At 39.1% G+C, this 26,111-nt stretch overlaps 1 protein-coding gene across 2 annotated transcripts; it reads left to right on the forward strand.

Moving 5' to 3' along the window:
• The first annotated feature begins 92 nt into the window (after positions 1-92).
• rbm6 (RNA binding motif protein 6) lies at positions 93-21,304 on the forward strand. Of its 2 annotated transcripts, none has more exons than XM_088338854.1 (23): positions 93-231; positions 5,833-5,882; positions 6,821-8,207; positions 8,328-8,417; positions 8,505-8,574; positions 9,321-9,394; positions 12,776-12,850; positions 12,997-13,252; positions 13,343-13,500; positions 13,570-13,673; positions 13,760-13,829; positions 13,908-13,956; positions 14,038-14,096; positions 14,172-14,268; positions 16,654-16,751; positions 16,826-17,128; positions 17,203-17,352; positions 17,424-17,489; positions 19,362-19,595; positions 19,672-19,746; positions 19,923-20,023; positions 20,776-20,827; positions 20,907-21,304. In XM_088338854.1, the coding sequence occupies exons 2-23, from the start codon at positions 5,836-5,838 to the stop codon at positions 21,000-21,002; spliced, it is 3,711 nt and encodes a 1,236-aa protein (XP_088194980.1). In that variant the 5' UTR covers positions 93-231; positions 5,833-5,835; the 3' UTR covers positions 21,003-21,304. The 2 variants fall into 2 exon arrangements, with proteins under 2 accessions (XP_088194980.1, XP_088194981.1); XM_088338855.1 differs by having other exon boundaries at positions 94-231; positions 13,911-13,956.
• Positions 21,305-26,111: the final 4,807 nt, after the last annotated feature.

A 26,111-nucleotide genomic window follows, 5' to 3' on the forward strand; every position in this document is an offset into this window, starting at 1 on the left:
CTTCAGGCTTCGGTAAACGACAACCTTTTGTTTATTTGACGATTATAACGATCAGAAAACCTCGTAACACGAGGATCCCCCGCGCAGGTTGTCTCTCAGTTACGCCCACCGGAAGTGTCCCGCTGGGTATATGCGTCACGTGACTGGCAGCCATTGGTAGCCCGACTCGATTACTTCTCGCCTTCAACCCTGTTCCAAATTCTTCGGTGACGACCCTACAGAGCGGCCGAGGTGGGTCCAAAATGATTAAAAAGCGTAGTTGTTTGCACAAATATCGCGAGGGACTTCCCAGTTCTATACGTTTGCCGCGTAGCTAATGGGACTGAGCTTTCCAAACAGAATGGCTACTAAGCTAATGCTAAAACCGTGCCTTCACAAATAAGCGCTAGCAAACGTAAGTTGAAATTGTATTGGGCTGGTTGCAGAAACACCACGCGAAGATAATTGATTATCTTCCGACAAAGCTCGAATCGGTTGCGATTTTGGACGTTTGCCTACGCGGCGAAAACCTCATTTATTGTTAGCGGGCCTTTATATTTTGGCCCACTTGGTAGCAAAGCATGCAACCAGACATTGATTGACATGAGCAGCCTTGTTCCCCTGGTAAATATAACTTAGGCTTTGCAAAGTACAGTAAAGTGTTCCCTTTTGGCATATCGAATTTCGAACATTTGCAATGGTAGGTATGGACAACTCCTACGGATTCAACTTGATTTCTTAGGATTGCACGCATTGATATTCTTTTATTGATTGCCGTGCCCCATTTTTATAAATGCGAAAACGTTTTAAAGTGCTTCAAACTACTCTTACATTGAAATGAAGTAGCCCTCGATCTGTTATCAGACGACACGCCAGGCAATTCCTTAAAGGGGCAGTGTACCGTAATATCTGGTGCATCCCTAAGGTACAAATAAATTGATTAGGTAAAAAAAATAAACTATCGATCTGAATACTTGGCAAAAACATGAACTTTCATATCATGTTAATTTTTGTATAAAAAAATCATAGATCTAGAAGTTTGTACTTCTTTTATACAGTGGAATCCACTCTGTTTGACCTGTATCCTGCTGCCACGATGTGCTCTGCAGCACTGGCCCTTGCCCGGACCAAGTCATTTATTTGCACAGACTATTATTTCAGACTATTATTACAACATCCCCAGTTCTGGAACTAACATGAGGGCAAGGGAAAACTCAAAAACCTCAACATGAGGAAAATGACGAAACCTTGAGAAGAGACCACACATGTGGTATCCCCCTTTCAGGATTACCAGACAGCAAAGGGTGTTGCAATTACCAGACAACACAGTTCCATTTAGTGGTCAACTATTACACATCGGGGATTCAAAGGGACAATGTTTTTTTTTTTAATTTTTTTTTTTTTTATTTAAAGCTTCTCCTGGTAGAATAAAAACCCTCATTTAGGGCTACAACTAACAATAATTTCGATAATGCATAATCTGACTATTATTTTTTCGGACAAATTGATATATCGGATAAAAAAAACACATTATTAATTTCCTCTTAATTGTAGTGCTTTGGGAGGTCTTCGTTGACTTGAAAAGCGCTCTATAAACGCAGACCATTATTCAAATATTAACATTTTTTGGGAGAAATAAGAAAATAGACAAAACAAAAATCAGTGTTTATGAAATCACAAACAAATTACAATTAAATGTATGCCAAACACCTGCAAATATATAATATATTATGTATGTGTGTATTTATTATTTTTTTATGTGCAAAAAGGGCATTACTGTTGTTTAAGGGATCTGAGCTTTTGGGACAAGAAATCATTGCATATTCTGAACCCAATGACACAAATTAACATTCCAAGTGTTTGTCAAACAATAGATAAAAATGCATACACATCAATGGTGTAAACATGCAAATGTATCAGATATCCTTTTTAAAAGTGCAAAGAATAGTAATATTGATTTTTAATGGGACATAAGCTTTTGAAACAAGAAATAAATGCAAATATGAAAACCCAGTATTATGGTTTTCAACGTTAACAAGCAAAAAGTAACCCATAACCTTTGCTCGTTTACTCACACAGACTTCCTTTTTCAGAACTTTGCATTGTAATGCAAAAATGTGAACATGTCAATGAGGATCATTTTGAGGATCCTCTCAATGATGACAGCTGCTTGCTGTGGTGTGCATGATGTCTCTTTCCACCATGAAGCTTGTCATCGTTTGCTGTTTTTTTTATTAAAATAAGAATGTATAGTATGATTATTACTGTGGCACAATTTACAAGGACACAATAATCACTCAGATTTTGCCAAAAAAGTAAGACTTGATACTTAATCTTAAACATATTAACACCATTATGTGCAAATTTACCTTTTTCATAAAACATTAATAAACATTGCTTAAGCCTACTCCCTTTGAGCACATGTTTCTGATAATATTGTGTTGTTTTGGTGATTTTATTTTCGTGTTTGGTGCAAATAATGTGTTGTTCCCTTTTGTTAACTAGTGGTTGGTACTAAGGCTGCACGATTTTCAGACTTTTCTGACTACCCAAAGTCCGATTTCATTAATGAATTTATTTTCAATGTAACGAGCCACGAAAGTTACGAGCCGTGCCATTTGTTTGGGTAGCCACTTGTGCGCCCGGCTTCTTAACTGAGCGCTTACGCCAACCTATCAGTCGCGCACAAACGTCATTCAAACTTCGCCTGGTCTTTATTGGCTAGTTGGCCGGCGCTGTTAACCATGAAATGTTACGATTATTGTTGGCCAAACACTCCATCACTCAAATAACAAACTGGAAGTATGAATCTTTAAAAAAAAACTTGTGCGGTTGACCTATCGCACGACGTCATATCTCGATATCGATTCGATTTCAGTTACTCGCGAGCCCTAGTTGGTACTGTTTTTTTGTTGTTTTTTTGTGCTGTGCCCAAATTAACTTCATTCCTTCATTTAGCTGAAATAAAAAGTAACTTGCTCACACTCACACATAGTCACTAACAAGCAAATGCTAGCACATCAAGCAAGCGACCAGAGACTAACCATACATTTTCTCACTTATTCTCTCGGACATTGTCACAAAATTAAAAAGTGATGCTTAATCTTACCATCATTGTGTGAAAGTTTTGTGTTTTTAAACACTGCTTAAGATGATTTAACTGAAATAAAACACACACACACCCAGTGATCAATCAATTAAAAAGAAAATGCTAACATCAGCCAGCTACCAGAGACAAAGGTTACGTTTTCACACTTTAACAAATGAATAAAAACATAATTTAGTGGCTTACCCTTCTTCTGAGCTCCCTTCATCCTCGTTGGTGACTCCATGTTTTGGTTTTGATTGCTGCCTCACCATCGTGGTGCTCCCGTGCCATGTCACTTTTGCAAAGCTTGCAAGTGACGCACATATTTGTTTTGTGAAGTGTTTTCTCTGTGTCCGTCGTGTTTCATGAATTGAACTGACCATATCCTTTGAAAACAGCGCCTTAATTATCACTGCACCTCGCTGTTATGCTCGCCAACTCGCGCTGCATGTGACGTCATTGGCTCAGCGACGCTTAAATCACGCGACTTAACAAATTGATGATCTAATTCGTTGCCAACGCTTTTAATCATCAATTTTAAACGATTGTATCGATTCGTTGTTGCACCCCTAGTTCATGTATTCAAAACAAATATTGATTTCAATAATAAGAACAAATACATGATCTATTATATAAACCTGCATTTTGCTAAATACTCTTAGGTAGCTAGAAATTAATTCTGAACCTCCGCACCTTGGTGCTGCGCGCTAACCGCCCAGCTGCCGTGCCGCTAGTTCTGCGACTTATGTATCAAATGTGTCTTTCGACAACGTTTTCCTGATGTTTATTAAACTCTTTCACTAAAACCCTACATTCTGTAGAATTTTCTTAAGAAGTTACTTATATCTGCCATCAAAATACCAATTTTAGTTTGAGTAATGGATCTCATAGTTTTTCATTTGAGGACTTGTACAACATTGCAAAATCCCAGAATTTTCTTATCGCAAAGGTCTCAATTTATTACCTTTTTACAATATTTCACTGCTTCAGAAATGGAATGGACAAGCATTATAGGAAGTTAACGTACGTTTGTCTTTATCTGTGTTGAGGTCAATATAGACATGCAACAAATAACTGCCAAGTTCTGAAAATTTCAACTGCAGGTTTATGCGCTTGTCATGATTGCGGCAATCTTGTATTGATAATGGTCATTAGTCAACCAAAAATTGTATCAGACTTTATCCCTTTTACCTCCGATATAGGCTATGACAAGCAGTCTGTTCTCTTCTAATCCTGCTTTTCCCAGCCACTTATAAATAGAGCATGGAGAGGCTACTTGGTCAAAATAACTGTACAAAAGAATCCATTTTGTACATTGTCCAAGAATGGCTCATATCAGGGCTGCATGGTTTAGGAAAAAACCTAATTGTGATTATTTTTCAGACCTATAATGCAATTTTGATGTGTTTTTTTTTTTTTTAATAAAAAAAAAAGTACATTTCTGTGCATGTTTGGTTTTTGGGGAAAACTTAAACATAGTGACATGCAAACTTACCCTGTGATGACGTCCTTAGAGACTGAGAGTATACGACTTGAACATAATAATAACTATAAACTATATAGTTATAAATAAAACAAACTTTATCGTCATTTTACAAAACTACTTCGAATTTGGAGGGTTAATCCTTTCAATGTAAGAAAGCGATTTAGAGAGCAGTTGGCTAGCTACATGCTAGTGACTGGTAACCGCGACTTCTGCAAGATCTTTGTAATGATCTAAAACACTCGAATCACAAATATAGCAGTTTTCCACGAGTGGTAGCTCCAAGTCGTCCATTTCATTCGTAATGGATCAGGTGTTGATGACGAGCCACGTTTGACAGTGGTGCCGTAGAAGTTGTTAGTCTAACTTTTAGCCATCCCTTCTGACCCTGCCACAGTCAATACCCAGGTGCAGTAAAAATCCATGGAGCACCCGCTGGTGATCAGCTTTTCTTTGCGCTCTTCTGACTTTTTTCAGGGTCACATTTAATTAATTTTCATTGTAACGAGCTGCCAAAGGTACGAGCTGACGTTTTTGTTTTGGTGTCCAGTTGTGCGCCTGGCTGTTTGACTAAGCGCTGACACCAGCGCATCAAAGTTTTGCTCACACATCTTGCAAACTTTGCTTAGCCTTTATTGGCTGATGCCATTACAACACGCTACTGATTGGCCGGCGCTGTTAAACCTCAAAATTCTTGAGGGCCAAACATTCCATCAAAACAAACTGGAACTATATATCCCTAAAAAAGTGCAGTGTTTTGAGGTTACACTAGCGCACTACGTCGCATCACGATATCAATTCGATTTTGGTTCATCGTGTTGCTCTAGAACTTAATTAAGGTTTATAATGCTTACTTGAAACAACTCAAGGCACTAGAACATGGCAAACAAGCACATGGAACCTCTGCCCATATTGGGTCATTTTAAAATGGCCTGTATTGGATTTTATATAAATAACACTACATGCTGCAGTTCCTCTATAGTTTATGATACAATCTTTTTAGACAATCGGTTTTCGGATATGCTTGCACAACAAATCTCAACATTTAGGATTTCACTGATTGGGTAAGCTGAGGTGAATTTACTCCTCCTTCCAGGAATATGGCATTGATAAAGAAAACAACATTTGGATGATGTCTTTGAGCCTTTTTATTTAATTTACTGGTAATTTATTTTATTTTCAAGATTGGGGATTCTGAGAATAGAAAAAACAAACTGAATTTATTGTAAGTGCATGTTAGATAGATATTTGTATAATTTTTTTTCTTTTTGTGACACACTAGAAAATGTGGGATGGACCAGGGCAAGGAATCAGGGGAAGACCTCCATTTAGGTAAGTAAACTGATGTTTTATACAGTTCAATGTTAGTGTTGGTGGTTGACTTCTCAGTTTAACATGATCAGAAAAGCACAAATATTTTGAATACTTATAATTACATTACCACTGGGCTTTTGTGCCACCCAAGGAGTGGTGCTCATCCGAGTATTGGAGGGTAGGTGGGAGTTCTTCCAATTAACCCAGCTCCTTCCTTTCTAATGGTAAAAATATGACAAAACAATGAGTTTTATCATCACAACGAATTAAATGGCTGATGCTGTGATAATGTTTTGGTTAATGCTCTATAATACTACAGCTTTCGGGGAGTTTAACTTATTTTTTCTTGTATTTCGTAGTTTTTGTTGTATATATTGTCAGAAAAAGTCTGTTTAGGGGTGTGCTGAAACAACTTTTTGACTTGTAACCTGATCCCGATATTTTAGCCTGGCGTTTTGTCCAAAATTGTCCGATATCCAAATAAATTCTACCTTCTGTTTTGTTTTTCCTTCATATAATCTGAATTAGGAATAACAATCCGTTTCCCCATTCTGGTTCCTTAAGTCAATTCATTTTTAGTATTATCAACCTTAATTTTACGCCTGCTCCTCAAAATTAGGTTATCTACAGCCAACAAGAATTAGAATTTAAAAATATATATTTTTAAGTCCTGGCTTTCTTTATCTCTTCTGATTAAAAAAAATGGGAGCAGAAACTGGAATGGACTGCATGTATCTGAGTGCCAATATCAGAGATTTGGGATAAAATTCACGAATGTTAATGTTACGATACCAATATCGTTTGTTACTCCCATAATACCATGAGCACTGATTTGATTGGGAATGTTTAAAGTTGACTAGGAAGCAGGAGAGTTGTTTTTGTTATACATAAATTGCATTTGAATAGTTGTTTTTGTGACAGTTAAACAATTGATGATGATTAACTTTCCATTTCAGAGGTAATCACCGGGAAGAAATATTTAGGGAAAGACATCCTCCACTGCCTGATCTTTGGGGTGGAAATGGCATGAATATGGGACCAAGGAGCCATATGGGTCCTTCCCGTCTGTCACACATGGACATGAGAAGTATGGGACAGCCACCTATGTGGGGACATGATATGGATCCACGTGACATGCATGTTAGAAATCCGGACAGAGATTTTTTCAGATCTGGCCCACCTCCGGATTTAAATTTCCAAGGGCAGTTTGACAGTAACAGCAAAGACGATATGAATTCGCCGGGTTTCTCTGAGTTTGATATAGGAGGCACTGACTTGCCAAATTGGGGACAAGACAACAGATATATGGACACAAGAGAAAGGGACATGTTCCATGATGATAGGTCTCCCTTCAAAAATCCCAACATGGATGGGAGAAGAGGGTTTCCAATGAATAGAAGGGAGAATAATGATGACGTGAGGGATTTGCGACTTCCAACCGACGTTGACAACAGGCGTTTCAACATGGACGTGCCTCCCCATGAAAGGAGGATGATGGAGATGGATAGAAGAGGACCACCACCTTTTAATCAAAGAGGTAAATTTGAATCGGACATAGACCTCAGAGATCGCCCGGGTCAGCCACCTGAATTTATAGGCAGGGAACGCTCTCCTTTGAGATTTAGAAATGATGCCCCTCCAACGGAAAGGGCTGGCATACCTTCTAATGCAGGCAGGTCACAAAGATCCATCTTAAAAGTTGGGAATGACCAGCATGAAATTACTAAGGGGCGAGAATCCAGTGAAAGTCCCCTTATGGACTACAGGAGCGGCGAAGAGATGACTCTTGCTGAAGAATGGAAACGTCGACAAAAAGATAAACCCCCGCTCTCAGACGAAAGCGTGCCACCCTACTCTGCTGGTTTTAGGAAAGATGCTACAAATCAACCTCCCCCGGTTTTTGTTGAGCGTGACAGACTGCCAATTCACCTTCCAGGAAGAGATGTCCACTTTCCTCATGGTGATCATTTTCCTAAAACGGATTGCCCATTACTTGGTAGACACTCTCCCTCAGAGAGAACGCGAAAGGAGACTAATCGCTGGCTTCCTGAAAACGACTCAGAACGTAAATCAAAGCGTGTTGAAGAGTACCCCAAGAACAGACACACATTTGGGACCCAAAATCCAAATGGTGGTTTCACAAAACGTGATGAAGGACGGATTGGAGATGAGATGGTAGAACTCGAAGGTTTTCAAAGCGGGGACCAAGACTATAGAGACATAGATTACAGGACTGCTTCTGGAAGGATATTTCAGTACAAACATGAGGATCTACACCAAACGCCACAGATTGAAGAATCCAGATCAGATGTTCTTCCACAATTCAGTGCGTCTGGTTCCAAAGTAAGTGGATTTTTACCAGCTGAAATTAATGTGTCATCTAAAATCGCAGAATATGCTTTGATTGTTGCAATTCCTAATTCTCTATTTTGGTCATAATGGATTTTTTGGGGATACTTAAAGGATCAAGATTACAGGAGCGCATCATTGGATAGCAAAGTGTCCAGAACATTATCTGTATCTGGCATTCCAAAGTCTGCTACGATGGAGCAGGTAATCAAATCCACATACACTTTTGGGCTTCCACCTTTCCTCTTTATTAACCGCCAATAACGAGGGGCCATACATTTGTTTCCGCAGATTGTTGGTGCCTTTTCGCTGCCAGATGGGGTACCACCACCGAGGATGACAATTAAAAACGTTGTCCCAGGTAAAGACCGTGAGCTTTTGGAAATTTTTGGGGCAATCGATCGTCCCTTGATTTTACGCGGGTTCGACCTCCGCTCCACTGTGTCTTTCCTTATTTATTTTTGATGTTGTTCTTGGCGTGTATGATCCTTGGTCATATAGGAAGGAGGGCCTGGGAGGGTGGTTGTCTTTTAAGTCCATAATGCCATCATTTGCCATGTCTGCGAATGTTTGGCCATTTCCAGCAGTTGCAGAAATCGCTGTGAACCTTGCGTGGAAGTGTGATTCTCATTTGTGTGTCCATCAGAGACGTCTATGTAGGTACATTGTCAAAACTTTGATTTATTCCAATGAATGTTTTGTGAACATACTAGGTATTTTTAGGGATATTTTTACACTCAAAATTTTACAAAGCTAAATATCCCCACAATGCCACTTTGGTCTGTAGCCACGGAAAACGCCACAGAAGTTCCTCTTGCAATCGAAATATGACTTCTTGTTGAGTCTTTAACAAGGCCACGGCACTGTTAAGGCTTTCCAATGCCGAAGGATGTCAGTTATCAAAAGACTGATTTAGGGTAAAAACCCTTAATTTTGCTGGGTTCCTAAAAGGTACAGTACTTTGGCTGATAACAAAATCTCCATTGCAGAAGAATTTGTTTTCATGTTGATGTGTTGACGCACTGTTTTCTTCTGTTATGGCAGGATTACTGTGCTTATTGGAACTGACTAACAAAAGCCCATCTGTATTTCAAATGCTGTCCCCAGGTTACAGCCACGATACGGCCTATGTGGAGTTTTTAAACATCGAGGACGCAGTCCACTTCATGGAGTCCTACAAGGTGGCCCATCCTCGTCACTCGACCAAGGCCGCCTCTCCCAACAGGATTACGGGGAGGTCGAGGGGGCAATTAATAGATTGGAGACTACAGAAATAAACCCATCAGTCATTGTTGTTCTATTGACCCCAAACAATATCTGGACAAAATATTAAGTTGTAAAATCCAATGGACCCATCTTTTTTCGTACCTTTGTCTAAAGTAAAATCTTTAATTAACTGTTTTAAGTTGGGGTGCATAGTTTGAGGGTTCCTAACAAGTTTAAAGTTAAATATTATCTGTATTAAGTATGAGTTAACAATGCCCAGCTGAGTTCAAAGAGCCTTTTTATATATATATATATATATATATATATATATATATATATATATATATATACTTTTTTTCCCATATTAACCTTGAGGAAAGGAGGCGGAGGGCTTGGGGTACAGTGAATTCTCACGCGTGCGCAAGGTTTTCTTTAATTTTGGATGAAAGTGGAAAAGAAAAGGACGGTCTCAAATACAGTGCCAATGCCAACCCAAACCCTGAAAAAGAAAAAAAAAATATTCAAGCCCGTGTTAAGAGAGGCACGTTCGTGGACGCATTACAGAAGCATCTTGACTGAGGCTGCAATGATGAATTCAGCTAAAAGATGGCTTCAGCGAGTAGACTATTTTGAACTTGCAGACACCACCTTTTAACTGCTCAGGCAAGACCTCTCTATCTGCGGCCATTTTGTCCTGAGCAGAATCTCGAGGTTTCAACTTGGGGGAAATGGGAAGTGTAGTCTCTAATGAGTGGTCTTTGTTGTTGCTTTAGTCTCCTATGGGTGAGATGTGCCCAGAAACCCCATTTCCCCCCTAATCCTTTATTTCTATTGTTTGTATTTATTTGGTAAATGGACTATGGTCTTGCAACGGTATTGCAGCCAAATATCCTCTACAATGACCTTCGTCGTTTTGTTTTTCCCAAAACAAGGCGAGTTGATATGACTTTTACGCACAAAATTCCAAAGGTGCACACTTTCTTAAAATAGTTAATTTTGTTTGTTGAACCGAGTAGTTGAGATGGTGATGTGAAGGTTTCAACATGAGATTTTTTTATTGTCGAAAAATGAGTGTTTTGGCATGAGCACCGCAAATGCTAGAAGAAACGGGCTGTTGTGGGCACTGCTAAGTATTGGCAGTTCTTTCATTGTGTAAAATTGTCATGCCAAGAAATTACCAGTAGCAAAGTCGCATGCAAAATATGGAGGTGTATCTTTAAGACAAAAGTGCACTTGTTATGAAAGCCTATTGTAAACAAGTCATTGCTTCCTGGCGGAAAAGTATCAGACAACGTTCTATGAACACAAATACCAACTGTAGTGAATAGCAGTGATGAATGGTGGTTGAAAAAACAAAGTTGTGAAAAATGGATGTTAAGTGTCGAGAAATTTTCACCTCTAAAAATAGGGCCTTGGGGGTATGGCGCCCGCCCCGAGACTGGGAGGTTGTGGTTCAAGCCTCGACCAAGTCATACCTAAGACTTAAACATTGGTATCCGTTGCCTCCCAGCTTGGCGTTCAGCATTAGGGGTTGGAATTGGGGGGTTTGGTCACCTAATGACTCCCAACACCTCAGTTGGGTTGAGCGAGGGGGCTGGGAATCCCCTCCTCTGAATCGATCTCCCAAAAAGAGTCAGAAATGACTCTAGCCACCCCCCACTAGGGGTATATGGCTGTGGTATATAATATATATATATATATATATATATATATATATAACTAGTGTAACGGGAAAAAAAACGCGTAAGGTTCTCTTGTGAAAGTACTCATAGGGATAAAAATATGAAAATGAGACTTGATTTTGATGTTCATAACTGAAGTTGACTTTACTTTTTTTTTTTTTTTTTTTTTAATTAAGAAGGGCACTTTTTAGTAATCCCAAGAGACTGGTCTCAAAATATATTTTGATAGACTCGGTGGAAAGATTTTGCCACGTGTGATCACTTTTCTTGGGAATGTTGACCTTTTGTTGAAACTACAAGCTGGTTGAATGAGTTTAAATACCTTGTTTTGGTTGCTTTTTGATGTAACTTTGAAGAAAGGTCTTCAAATACCCCTCAATATTTTTCTTGGGTTGTGCTGAACATATGCCTGAAGTTCTATGGCAAAAATATACTTCATAATGATATTACCCGACATTTTTAAAGAAATTGATCACCACCTGCTTTTTTTTTTTTTTTTTACTTTTTTTACGCAATCTTATCTAAGATTTCTCTTCTTGTTCGATTTGTGATATTCCTATGTTTAAGTGTTGCAAAGGTTTTTGCGGGATTTTTAAGATCTGAAGATTTTTTGCAAAGTTAAGTTAGTATCTTTGTTTTGACTTCAGGTGAACATGGTGACAAACAGAATGCGCTCGCTTCAGCTCGCGTTCCTATTTTAAGATGATAGAGGAATGTATTATTTCAGATAGCCTGGTTTAACTGTATTGCCAATCATTAATCTCACTGCATATGGTAGTTCGGTAGATTGATACCTTATACATGCTGTGGCTTTCAATGCATATTTAATCTTTTCAATTTTGAATCACTCGTGGACCTGTGCAAGAGAGAAGGTTGTTTTTCTAAGTATGCATATACTGTATGTAAAATTTTAGCTGAGTTGTGGTGATTGCGATCTGGAAGGGTCCTGTGGTTTGAATCTGTAATGAATGTCAGAATTGAGTTGTAAAGCTGATAACAAGCTGAGTAATAAGCTAACTATACAGAGGCGGTGTATTGACTGAGTGGTTAGCATGTATGTTGCACGGATCCGGATTTCTGGGTTTTAATTTACCTCCTAATGTGAATTTTGGATGTGAGTGGAGTTTCTCCGGGCACTCCAGTTTTTCTCGTACGTCCCAAACATGCATGGCAGATGGATCGGGTTGTATACATTGTCCCTGGGAATGAGGGCATGAGTGAGTGTGATTGGCTGGCAGGTTGTCCCTTGCCAAATGCCTGTAGTCTGCTGGAATCGGCTCCTGCAACCCTGTGACCCTTGTGTGGATAAGGGTTTGCAAAATGAACTCATTTGAATCTACAGTGATCAAAGTATCTCAAAGGAATTTTGAATTAATGTTCAAACAGCGCATCATGCAGTGGACACATTGGGGCTATTATGGTTTACCTCAGCCGTGCGGGTTATTTAAATTAGAATAATAACTATCAATACTTGATTCAGCATTTGCTGATAGATGGCAACCTACTGTAGCCTGACTGAGTTAGGTTTATTTGCTTCTCAAGGATGGTACTGGAACAGGACACGAACTTAGGCACGCATGCCATCGAGCATTTTGGGTGTCATTGGTCTTATTTGAGGTTTTATTGACTTTAGTAATGGCTCATTTTGATTTCCTTATTATACTGTTGTTTCAGGATTCCCTCAAGGTTGGCACTAGCTCCTTGTCTATTTGCTACTCTCATCCAGATGACAGAAAAAGAAGTGTTCATGTAAGTAATGTGAGTGGAGATACTTGTTGCCCTTTGAGACTCCTTGTGATTAAGGGCTATACAAAAAAAACGGACTTGTTAGTGGCAATGACCACGCCTACATTCTGGGGTAAAGCTGACATTTGTTTCCATTATTGGTGCACAAGGAATCCCATCACATCTTGCCTCCTCCCTTGGAATTTGAGTCTGGTGAAAACGGGTCAACGCCTGGAGACAGTGCAGTGGCACGACTGGGCGCCGATTGGCAGCGTGGCTCCGACCTTACCCCCGAGGCTTGGCAGCAACAGGTGGAGCAGCAGTTTCAGCTGCAGGAAAGTGAGATGCAGGGGGGATCTCAGGGGATACAGAACTCTCCTACCTCCAATTCCCATCCGTCCAATTCAATCTTCAAAGACAGCAAAAGTATGTGCACTTGTATTTTAGCCACATTCTGGCTAATATTAATGGATACATACAATGATAAGGCTGCATTTCTTTGCTTTTCCAATACAGCCATGATTCTAAAAAATCTAAAGGCCACCACAACAGTAGAGGAAATTCTCAAAGCTTTGGATCCCTACGCATATCTGGATGAGAGGAATGTTCGTCTAATCAAGGCCAAAACACCTGGAGCAAAATGCTTCTGCTTTGTCGATATGGATTCCCATGAGGTGGCGTCCTTAAACTCAGCATACTTTTATTCTATCTACAATGTGTCCTGAAAATCTCCTTCTTTGCAGCAAGTGACACGCTTGGTGGACGTCCTTGTCAGCAAGCCTAATTCCCTTTATATTGATGGAGTGAGAGTGTATGCAGAGATTGCAAAACCCCTAAAGAACCAGGGGTAAATTGGTGCACCGTATTTGTTGAAAATATTAAAAATCCACTGGCGGTTAGGTATTGACCCCTTTTAAATCTTTTTTTTTATAGTTCCAGAAGAGAGTTTGACAAACCAAATAGCTCTGCTCCAGACTATCTACATGGAGGTGGCACGATGGAGGTCAATTTTGCTCTTTCTTTTGTAGTGATGGAAATGATCAGATCTGTCAGGTGATTCTTTCCTCTTTTGTTTCAACAGCAGGCGTCCTACCCGCCCTCGTTCATGCAGCAACCACCTGAAATGCAAGGTTGAACATCTTTCTCACAGTGTGGGGTTTCAATAGCTTTGTTTGTGAATTTACCTAAATATGGTGATTTTTCTTTCCCAGGAGTTTTGCCGACTGGTAGCAATATTCCACCTCTGTCAGTTGACGACAACATTAACCAGGTAGGTACTTAGGATTTTATGGTAAAACTGGGTGCTGTCTAACATGTACAGGTAAATGTCCTTCTCAATTCATAGGGTCTTGACAATGCCAGTCAAGCTGTGGAACCTTCCTACAAGGCGCCTGAAGCTCATGTGTCTGAGAATGCCCCTGCAACAGCCAATCCATCATATGGTATGATTAGACAAAGTGTAGAATATTAGTCGTTTCAGAGTACAAAAATCTTACACGGTATATTTTTTAACTTCCAGCCACAGAGCAGCTAGAAACCCATCCCGTGAAATGGAAACTCAAAATAATGCTGTTGGCCCAAAACAGTTTTTATTCCCGTACGGTCGGCTTTGATTTATTTCAACACTTTTAGGGATAAACATAATGATCTAAGGTTTTATCGGTAAAACCTTTTACCCCAACTGATGCTTATGTACACTAACCTTCATGTTGGTAACTGCAGTACCAGATTTTTTTTTGTATACAATGTATACAATCTTTTTCCTCAAAATCAATTACTTTAAAGTCCCAGGGTTTTAGTGTTGTAAAAACACGTCATCCATTTAAAGAGAACATTATTTAAATGATACATATTTTTAAAGACCTGTTGGTTTGCGATTTGTAATTCTATTATATTATTGAAGAAGCGGTCATGTTTTGCCGCCATTTCAATACTACAGAAACTCGAAGGACGATTTTGCAAGTGTAGTATGTCCCGGCGTGGTGCCCTTCGTACTTAATGGCTTCTTACCTTTCTCAGCTGAGCCCTGGATGCATTGGTCAACAAGTCCTGTGATTTGGGTATCTGGTTCTTGTCCTCTTGGAACATTTTCCCGCTTTTCCTTCTCTAGCCTTTAATGTTAGTCACTTTGCTGTAGACTGTAACTTGCCGTTATTGTTAGTTGCTACATGTAAATAAAGCTTGCTTAGTCCTTCAGTTTCACCCACTTCACATAACTGGTCTTGAAAGCGAACGTCGCTGCGTTCCATGATTCAGGGTCCCAATGCTGTAATCAAGTTCCGGTTCGTCTTTTAATCCTTTTGTTACGTTTATACTGGTAGACACTCAAAATTACGAGAAAAGACATCAATTGAATTTTGACTTGGAAAGAGGACAGGCAAATAAGCCTTCAAATAAAGAATTTCCATCCCTGTTCTGAGGCTCATCCCCTATTAAAACTTAATATTAAAAAAAAAACAGATCAGCTTTAAAGGGTGTGGATAATCAAAGAACAGGAAAAATAACTGGCCGATAGCATCCATGATCTAATGGTCAAAACAAAGAACAACACTGCGCAAAATAGTCTAACTGGTGTCTTGTGAAATATCCTTTGCAGGTGTCCAATTCTAAAAACACACTAAACTTATTACATTTCCTAGCCTTTTCAGCTTTTTTTCCTGCAAGCTGCTAAAGTTAGCCACCCACACCAGCTTTGGCCAAGTCATGGTAGTCGCTCTTTTCAGCCCCTCCGGTACAGTTGCTTGGTCTTTTGTTGTCGCTGAGGAGGATTAAAATCTGCTTTCATGTCATATGGAAGCAGCTTCCAGGTTTTTGGGAGTGTTATCCTTCAGGCTTCCATTCTTCTCCCTTTTTGGATGCACGTGTTTCAGCTGTTTTAAGTGACAACGGCCTAGTGGCGAATCAGTGCACACTGTCACATAAATGTGTTACTCCCTGCTTCCATCTCCTGGCCTAAAGTCCTAATCGGAGCCTCAGTAAGCTCATTCATGATGCTTTTGCAAGGTACATGCATTTCTAAGACACACTCGAAAAAAACTTTCTTTTTTGGGTTGGTTTGGATTGCGATTGGACTCTACTAGAAGCATGCCTTTCTCTTTCTTTCACCATTTTATGCTGCACTCACGAATACAAATTAAAATTAAGGCCTTAATTCACATTAAGATGTCTTAAATCCAATTTTTGAAAGTCTTCAAAATGTAAACACAAAGATTTAGTAATATTTATCAATTCTCCACATCAATTTCTCCAAGCATGTGTTTTTATGATGCTACACTCAAAATTGGTCATGAATATAGCAGTGTTATGTTTTTACCACCTTGAATCTAGTTATTCCTCCCTAACAGCTCCGCTTAATATTAAATGAAAGCAAATATGCGCTGTGGAAACGAATTCATAAGGGCTCTATAAACTCAGCTGGGCATTGTTTACACATATACACTTTATTCTAATTTCAACTTTTTGATGATACCTCAAACAATTCCTTCCACGTATGAGGATAATTCCATTTGAAAATCAAAAATGTATTTGAAATTAAGTGAAACTAATGCCATACATTTATGGTAATGTCTTGTTCCTTGGTGTATTCAGTAAATACTATAAAAGGCCAGTTGATACTTGTACCACTACTATCACGAGTATTACACATTAAAATAAAAAATTTGAGGGTTTTTTAAGATATTTTTATTTTCCTTGATTGCATAATGGACACTCAAGAAAAATGGCATGCACGAAAAACATGAGCTGCATTAGATTACAGTGAAAAAGACATTCTAAAATGTTATTTTGTAACCTTCAGGTTATGACAGTTTCTCCTTTGATCCCTTTAGATGCTGATGCACACGATACGTCCAGTTACTTGTATGATGCCACATCAGGTTTCTACTATGACCCCGAGACCACCCTGTACTATGACCCTAACTCAAGAGTGAGTAAACAAGTGGTAACAATACTGTTTTGTTTTTACCCCGAACAAAGACTTGCATATGTTTTTGTCCGTAGTACTTCTACAATGCTCAGAGCCAAGAGTACCTGTATTGGGACGCGGCTGCAAAGACGTACATCCCGGTGTCTGGAGGCGTTCATGGGCCCCAGACTGTCGTCATGACCGCTGAGGACCAAGCAATTCTTTCCAACCCGGCTGCTGATGCTCCCCTAGACATGAAAAAACCCACAGAGCCTCCGTTGCCGAGCACGACGCCGCCGGTTCCTGCTGACGTCCAAGAAACGCCATCCCCTGAGATGAAAGAAGACGACGACTCGCAGAGAAAAGACGAGAAACCAAAAAGTATCGCTGCTGTCAAGGTTGTTAATCAAAGCAATATCACACGTATATGTTAGAATAAGACAATAAATGGCTTCATTTACCTCTTGCTCAGATAATGAAGGATATGAAGCGCTGGGCCAAAATCCAGAACCAAAAAAAGGAAGTTGTGCGCTCGCCGTCACCTGTTTTGAAAGGCAGCGCATTCGACGACGGCAAGCAATCAAAGTCTGCTGATGCAGCGTTTGCCGTTTTTGAGAGGAAGGTTAGGGCAATACAAATTGCTTAAGCATCCGCCATTATTTTCAAGTCGTTCATGTAGTTTTGTATTCACAGAAGTCGGGCTGTGAGGAGCTCTTCAAGAAGCCTCTCACTCCTTTGAAAAAAGATGAAAGGTCAAAGGTATGGCATGACGAGGATTCCTGTTACATTGAAGAATGAACGAATGAATAAAAACTTTATTTCGAACATTGAGTCAACAACAAAATAATGTCACATAACATGTTCGAAAAGGGGTAGTCAGAAGCAGGTGCTTATTTTCCCTACCCCTTTATCTTCCCTATTAAATACATTTTACAAATCCTCTTCTCTTGTGTCTAATATAACAATACTTATTACATAGGTCAGATATCAATAATTATAATAATTACACTAATCTTCGTAATACCCATCCCTCAACATCATAATGCGACTAGTTACGAAATATCACTGCGGCACCAATGATAATAATAAAAATAAACATATTTATAATAACAGACCTACTACTAAGCTGCCGTTGACCTGCTACTGTACTGGATTTCCTAATATCTAAAGGATTTAACCTAACTTTCCTGCTAGTCTTATAGAAAACCACTGAATTGTTGCGACTTTACCGCATAACCCCCAATACTTATATTTGTCTTTTATGGCATGATAATTTTTAACCCACAGTACCATATTGATCCCAGTACAAGGTTGCCATAATACTGATTAAAAAGAAATTGGGGAAACAAAATAATGCTCAAAATCCACAGTCCTGAAGATTAAGTGCAATGCTGTAGGCCAAACTAAATCCCGCAGGTCACAGGCAGTCTGTCAGGCTTTATAACATGGTTGGTTGGTTGGATCCTTTACCCACGGGGTTGTAGAGACACCATTCCCTTTGGTGTGTCTTGGGCAAGTACAGCCTAGTGGCGCCCACCTGGTAAAATATAGTATTGCTAATGAAATATTGTTTTATTTTGGTGCCACTCTCGTTCCCCAGATTTTTTGTGTATCACCTCCATTCAAAATTATACTTTTATGAAGCATTAATGTGTAATACACTCATGGGCAACACTCAAATAGCTGGCTATATTTTTCTGTACTTGCATTTTTAGCCATTTGTTTATGTTACGTTTTATCATATCAAATTTTACTCATGAAAAGAAAAGCTTTCGAGCTAGACATATTGTATTTTGATTTTTTTATTCCATTATAATCAAATTTTGTGCTTAAACTACAACTCCAAGGATAAAAAACGTTTTTCATAGACCATAATTCTTTTGAAATCGGATATTACTGCTTGAATCAATGATTCATTTATACATGGTTACCTTATGAAATGAAATGATCTGCATTTATATAGCACTTTTCAAGTCAATGACTTCCCAAAGCGCTTTACAATGTGCTCCACATTTCCCAATAGCGGCCTTGCAGCCATGTAAGGCGCTAACCTGCTTATTGGGGGTATTAGGGGTTCGGTGTCTTACCCAAGGACACTTTGACATGTAACACGGACGAGCCGGGATTCGAACTGGGATCGCTTGATTCCAGACGAGCGCTCTACATCCTGAGCTACTGCCGCCCTTATGCAGAATAATTTCTTTGTATTTATGCATTTCCAATTGCAACTGTAAGGCGCACCAGAATTTAAAACACTCTTTGGAATTTCTTTCAAATGAGTGGTTTCTAGGTGCCCCTTTATAGTCCAGAAAATCTGGTAAGCTATTTATGGACAATTATAAACTTAAATACAGCGTGCATTTGTAGATTTATGCATGTATATTTATTCATAGTATTGAATAAGTCTACATTATTTTTTCCTCGTGTATTAGCTCTGAGACTAATGGCGGATACAAAAAAAAAAAAAACAATCTTTTTTCGTACTGGCCTGGCCCCTCTTCCAATTTTTTTTTTTTTTAAACCAATGTGGCACACAACTAAAGTTCTCTGACCCCTTTAGGGGTGCGATTTAAAATCTAGATTACTTTAGTAAAAGTCAGCACTCTGTATTAACATGTTTTATGTCGTCAGCGAACGATGGGCTCCTTGAGCATGCTGGCGTCAGAGTACGCTGCCGGAAGCGACGAGGAAGTGGAAGAGGATAAAGAAGAGGTGGCACGTGGCATTCCAGTCAGCAAAGCACCGCCCGTCGAGCGGGAAGACAAACTAACGGACTGGAAGAAGATGGCCTGCTTACTGTGTAGGAGACAGTTCCCCAACAAGGACGCGCTCGTCCGCCACCAACAACTTTCAGACCTACACAAAGTACGGTTCATCTTACTGGTATTGCTAGCGCCATCAGTATTTACTTTTAACATTTTTGATTTAATTTTTTTCTCAGCAAAACATGGAGATCCACTTAAGGATCAAGAAGTCCAAGAAAGAGCTGGAGGCATTGGAGAACCAGGAAAAAGAAGTGAGGGAAAGGAAGCAGTTGTTTTGTGGTGTTTGGATATTTTGTCTGTGAAAATGTAGCTTTTCATTTAAACCTATATTAATTGCTTTTGGTGTGAATGTAACACGTGTGATTTTGTTTCCCATCAATTAGCTCGCTCATAACGTTTGCTCTGTCACCTAAATGTGCCTCTACAGCTTAGCACCAAAGACGGTGCCAAGTCACCTGAACAGAAGAAGAGAAAACATCACCACCAGCAACAGCAACATCGTCATAACAGCTTGGCTGGAGGATCCAGGTACGACTCAAGACAAAATCCATAAGAAGTCAAATATGGAAAGGGCCATTATAGGATTCTGAGAGTGAAATATTCTACAGCAAAAATGTAACAGTATTACAATGATAGCCCAAAATCCAATTGTGTGCAGTGTTTTAGTCACAGCAAAACAATTCACTATTTACAATTTTATTGTAACCAATTAGGACACAGATTCCCTGAAAAACACTGAAAAAAGTGTATATTAAAATAATTAGGGAAAAAGGTCAGCAGTTGATTGAATAATTGAATTCGCTCTGTTTCGGAGCAATCAATATCATTAAAATGAGGCCAAATTTGGCTCCTTTTCTGCTTTTTATTCATATCGTACGTTTTTTTTTTTTGATCTTCCGTTTTGAACTCAACTGTTACCAAACACCTATTGAGCTCTTCCCGTGATTGTAAACAATTGTGACATATTAAGAATGTGTGTGCATTGTTGAAGAAGAATGTCTGTTTATAGCAGCCCGTTGACACATAAAGATTGTACATCATAGATGGGAACAGCACAAAATATTTGCTAGCAGCAAGATATCAACTTAATTTTAGTCATCAAAGTTGACCAAAAAGAACTTGTTTTGATGGGCGCTGGATTTTTTTTCCTTTACTGGTACTTTAAAATTGGCCTTGATAGTGCTTGAATTTGGCCACGAGAAAGGTGTTACAAACTCTGATTGATTGTCACAAATGTTAAGACACCTATGAAATACGAATACTGTTTTTTTTTTCTTTAGGGAGATCAGTAAAGGCGGTGACAGACTCGGTTTGGGCTCAGAACCGCCACCCGTAAGTGTACGCCCGACTCAACTTGAAATTTCACACAGTTCTCTCCTTTTGACTTCCAAGTTTTGAATTTTGTCCCCAGAGCCGGCAGAAGAAGGATCACGCCGCTTGGGATCACGGCACCTACAAACAAAACGTGCGCAAGGCCATGTTTGCACGCTTTAAGGAATTAGACTAACATCACCACAGTACTCTCAAGAGACTCCCAGAAACTGGTCTTGCCCCGGCCCTGTCTGACACACATTGTGAACACAAACCCGGTAAACCGTCACCAAAATGGTGATAATGGATATTGCTTTGGCACTGGCGATGAAGGCCACGTTTCATGAACTTAAAACTATGAAAACCACGCACAGACTCATGGTAAAAGTTGGTTTTAAAGCTTCTACTTTGTTATTATTTTCTTTGTTCGTTTTATTCTGTGAATGTAGTATTATGTGTATTTTTTTTTTCTACATAAAAAAAAAACCACGACCTCAATATTTGTTTTCAGTTTCATTGTTTTTGTTGGAGAATTTTGTGTAAAAAAATGGGACGGCAAGATAAGCACTACATCGGGTCACTTGCTGTATGCTATTACGCTGGAGGTTCATGAATATTTGTACAATATCTCCCTGTAAACATGCTCTTAAGTTGTTGTGCGTGATCATACCGAGTGCAGTGGACTCCCCTGCAGAATTTTCAAAGTATGGGACCAATGAGATAGTAGTAATGGGGCTATTACTTCACTGTGGCATAATCGGATACTAATTTTCAATACTTTCTCATGTGCAGTACACACGGTTCACCACAAGATGACAGCAGGATCCAATGTTTGCGATTACTGTACAGTAGTTGTTTCTTTTGGTAGTACTTGGGACCTTTTCTGGATTGTACGGTCCTAAAATGGTTTCGCTTGAATTATTTCAATTTTGTTTTAAGCAGTGGTTTTATGCACTCCTGGGGGTATGCAAAGACCGTCTGGAGTACGGGAGATTCTGAATACATTAAGCATTCATAGTAAAATTTTTGTTTTTTAAATTTGCTCAGTTATGTCATTTCAGTAAAATATAAATTTTGGTTTTAAATATTTTTACTATGGGGATTTACACTCACTCCAAAAGAGAATATCTGATGTTTGTGTAAAATGCAAAATAAAAATTTTCAAGTATAGTAAGGAAGAAACACTTCAAATTAGCAAAATATTCAACACGGAAGATCCCATACACGTATTCTCACTAAGTACGGTACTATATAATAAAATGATTCTTCGTTCATAAAATAGAAATATTCCAACTGAGTGAAATTACTCACAAAGAGGAATATTTTAGTCGGAGAGAGCTTTATTTTACTAATGTATATACACAATAGTTGTACCATTTCTAGGTGTTTTGGGATTTATTGAATTGTTTTATTTTATGAATACCTTAAAAGAATTAAATCAATTTTGTTCCTAATTGTTCTATTTTTACCATTATAAAGTTTTTTTAACCTTGTTTTTTGAGTTGAATGTATCTGATAAAGGAAACAAGTTTAATCGTTTTGTAAAAATAAACCAAAAACGTTTTAGTGCAGTGCCATGAATTTGACACTTGGGCATTCACTCAAGACCAGTGTTCCCTCTAAGCTGGGCGTGTGCGCAATTGCGAACTGCTCACACATTCTCAGCGCACAAGAAAATCGAGCCGGCGCACAAAAATGAGGGCTCAAAATTACTAGTTAAGAAGCGACTTAAGTCAAAGTTACAGTCCATGAAGGTAAAAATACACGGGGTTCCCCTGACGTGTCCTAAATGCGGTATTTTGAAGTCGAGTCGAAGTAGAACGAAGTTTAGTAAAATTAGTAGTTTGTCGAGAACGGGCTTTTTTGGCTCGGCTCACTAAAAGGAACCGGCTCTTTCTTTTCCTAAACGGCTCTTCAGGTTGTTTTTGCTTCTTTAATCCCAACATGACCAAATATTATGTAAAATAATGGACAAAATGACTTAAAGGAAGGGGGAATAGAACAAAATAGAAAAAAATACCAAAATAGAAAAAATACCAAAATGAAAAACTAGTGAAAAGCTGAGAAAAAAAGAAGGAACAATTTAGAAAAATGCCAGAATAAAAAAAGAAATGTAGGAAAAAAAGTAACGGCTCGGAGATTTTTTTTTAAAGGAATCTTTTAAAAAGTAGAAAAAAACATGGAAAAAAGAAGAAAAAGGTTGTGTTGCATTCAAATCATTTCCAATGATATCAAGTGAATCTTGTTGCCAACATTGTACTTCCACTAAAAAATGTGATTAAGTACAGTTCTGTATCTTACAACCGACTAAATAAGCCCCCAAAAATGTAAATATGCGACAAAATATATCCGGAAATAAAAACGACTCTCGTAGGCCGTACAACTTTTGCAATCATACATGAGTCAATTCATTCAAAAGAGAAAAATAATTTTGCATTGCCGGAAACTCAGCAAAATGTAACTTGATGTCAAGTTTTGGACATGTTTGATAATGAATTATCTTGCCACACTTGGGATTATGGTTGCTCACTGACTTTGTGTGAACGCTCAGACCCGTGGAAAATTACAGGGAACATTGCTCAAGACTGAATTATAAATGTGTCGTTTGTGATTGAACTGGCTCAATGAACCAGTTTGTTCGCTAACAACACATTTCTCAGGAAATCTGCCTCATTGACTTTAAATTTGTAGTATAAAATGCCATGAAAATGCATGAACCAAAACTCAAAAGCTTCCTTTAACTTTAACCTGCACCCAATTTAATCCAAAAAGCATGACAGTTACACCGTCATAACATTGTGCCACAACTCTACCCAGACATTCATTTTCCACAAAAAATCGCATGATAAGACCTGTATTCTCATCTGCTAACCTTTCCAAATCTGACGAAGCGCTCCTTGACACGTCTGTCCCCGATGTAACTCACAACCAGTGCGAGATATGCTACATTAATCGCGCCTGTCGTCTCATCCAACTTTGAAGGGACGAACGCTGCTTTATGAACTTCCTATCTGCTCTCTTCCCCCATCACTTCATCAATCGCAGCGATCATGTTATTTTGTAAATTGCCCGACATCCCACTAAACACTTATTTAGTGGATTAGTGGTCATGTAAATCAGTCCTCGCAATGAAAGAAGCTCCACATAGTTCCCTTTGTTTTGCGATTCTGCGTTTTTACCATGTCCCCAGGATCAAAGATCTTGCTTACCCCCCAAAAAATTACACAGTCAAGTCTTTTTAAAATTCCCCTATTTTTTTCACCTTTTAGAATAGAATAGAATATGCCTTTATTGTCATTGTTACAACATGGGATATATTATAACAACGAAATTGGACGACTCCAGTTCCACATTTTACAGTGAGGATAATCAAACAAAGAGATAAAGGAACAAAGAACATGTTTTAACTGTCTTTGTTGTAAATAGGCTCTGCTTCCTCCGGAGGGGGGGTGATGAGAGGGGTGAGGGACAAACAGAAATGGTGGATCGAACTGGATGTTTGATCTTACAGTGCACAGTAATACTTATACTGTTTTCCTGGCCATTTGCTCGCTGAGCTGTGAATCTTTTGTGAAGGCTGTGCCAGGGAGCTCAAAGTTAATGGGCTGAAAGTGGTGGACAAATCCTTTTCCCTGTTGCGATTTCTTAAAGCCCCAATGTGTGAAATTGACCAATAGATAGCGCTGTGTTGTCTGGTGCGAGCGAGGCCCAGTGCCACAGAGGACATTGGTAAGATAGTTCATGTATTTTTGCTAAATTTTGTGCAGGCTTGGGGAGTAACGGAACACATGGAACGGCAAAAATGATGTTGGCAAGCTGTTTGGATTTATTTTCATTTTGTTTCTGTCGCATTTTATGTTAGTTTTGCCGGAGATCAAAGAGATCAAAGCCAGGAGAGAAAGCTTACCACGTGTTGTGAGTCATAATTTTATTCATATTTAGTTTCTTTTGTCTTTTATTAGCATATTTGGTATTAGAGTAATCCAAAAGTAATTGAAAGTAATCCAGTTAAAGTAACCCTACCCAACCCTGAATAAGTATGACTGACCTCATCCAATAAAAGACGGGAGTTATCTTGTTTATTTTACTTCCTCCTGCTCCATTCCCTGACCACTTTAATTTGTGGTCTGGCACATGTCAGCCCTAAATAGTTCATTTTTATGCAAATACAAAATACAGTGCATGTCTCGATCTGTTTGTTTGACTGTCGCCACAGGACATCACGACCTACAAATAACCGAGACGAGGGATCTCTTTCTGAGCGACAAGCGATGGAAATTTTCCATCAGTTGGACAAACGTTCGTGGTCTCGAACATGCTTCACTTAGTCCAAGCCAGGGGTGTCAAACTCATTTAAGCTCGGGGGCTACATGATAGAACAAAAATTCTCTCGGGGGTCGGTTTAGTAGATTAGAGAGAAAGAAAAAAAAGAGAAAGAAATAAAGATAGGGAGAGAAAGGTAGAGAGGGTGGGACAAAAAAGAGAAAGAGAGACAGAGAGAGAGAGAGCGTGAGAAACAAAAGATTAAAACAGCAAGAAAGAGTTAAGGAAAAAATGAAGAGAGAGCAAAAGAAGGTAAAAAGACAGAGAGAAAGAGAAAAAGGAACAAAGAAAGAGAAAAAGAGACAGAGAGTGAAAGAGAGAGAGAGTGAGAGAAATACAAGTGCAGCGTTTGTGGACCTATTTCAACCTACAGCTCTTTTTCTCTTGTGCTTCTCTGAGCGTTGACTCGCGGGCCGGATCCAATCCCCTAGTGGGCCTAATCCGGCTCGCGGGCCGCCCGTTAGACACCTGTGGTCTAAGCCTTAGACTCTAAGGACATATCAAGGTCACGACAAGTTTATTTTTATTTATCTTTTGGGTTCTCCAAATGACTCCGGATAAAAATTGTTCACATTTCTTACAACATCAAATTTTCATGATTTAAGAATAGTTCCATATTTAGATTAACCCCTTGTGTATTATTAATGGTGTATAATAAAATATGTAACACAGAGTGAGCACAGAGGCAGAAAATATTATATACTGTTGATAGTACTCACGAATATTTCGATGAGATTTCCATCTCATTAGCTGCACCGCTTATCCTCAGTAGGGTCGCGGGGGTGCTGGAGCCCATCCCAGCAATCATCGGGCAGGGGACACCCTGAACTGGTTGCCAGCCAATCGCAGGGCACACGGGGACAGACAACTCGCTCGCTCATTCACACCTAGGGACAATTTGGACCGGCCAATGACATGCATGTCTTTGGAATGTGGGATGAAACCGGAGTGCCCGGAAGAAACCCATTCAAGCATGGGGAGA

The sequence above is a fragment of the Urocampus carinirostris genome, chromosome 6, assembly GCF_059441175.1.
Source record: "Urocampus carinirostris isolate Australia breed hairy pipefish chromosome 6, RoL_Ucar_1.0, whole genome shotgun sequence".
Taxonomy (NCBI): Eukaryota; Metazoa; Chordata; class Actinopteri; order Syngnathiformes; family Syngnathidae; genus Urocampus; species Urocampus carinirostris.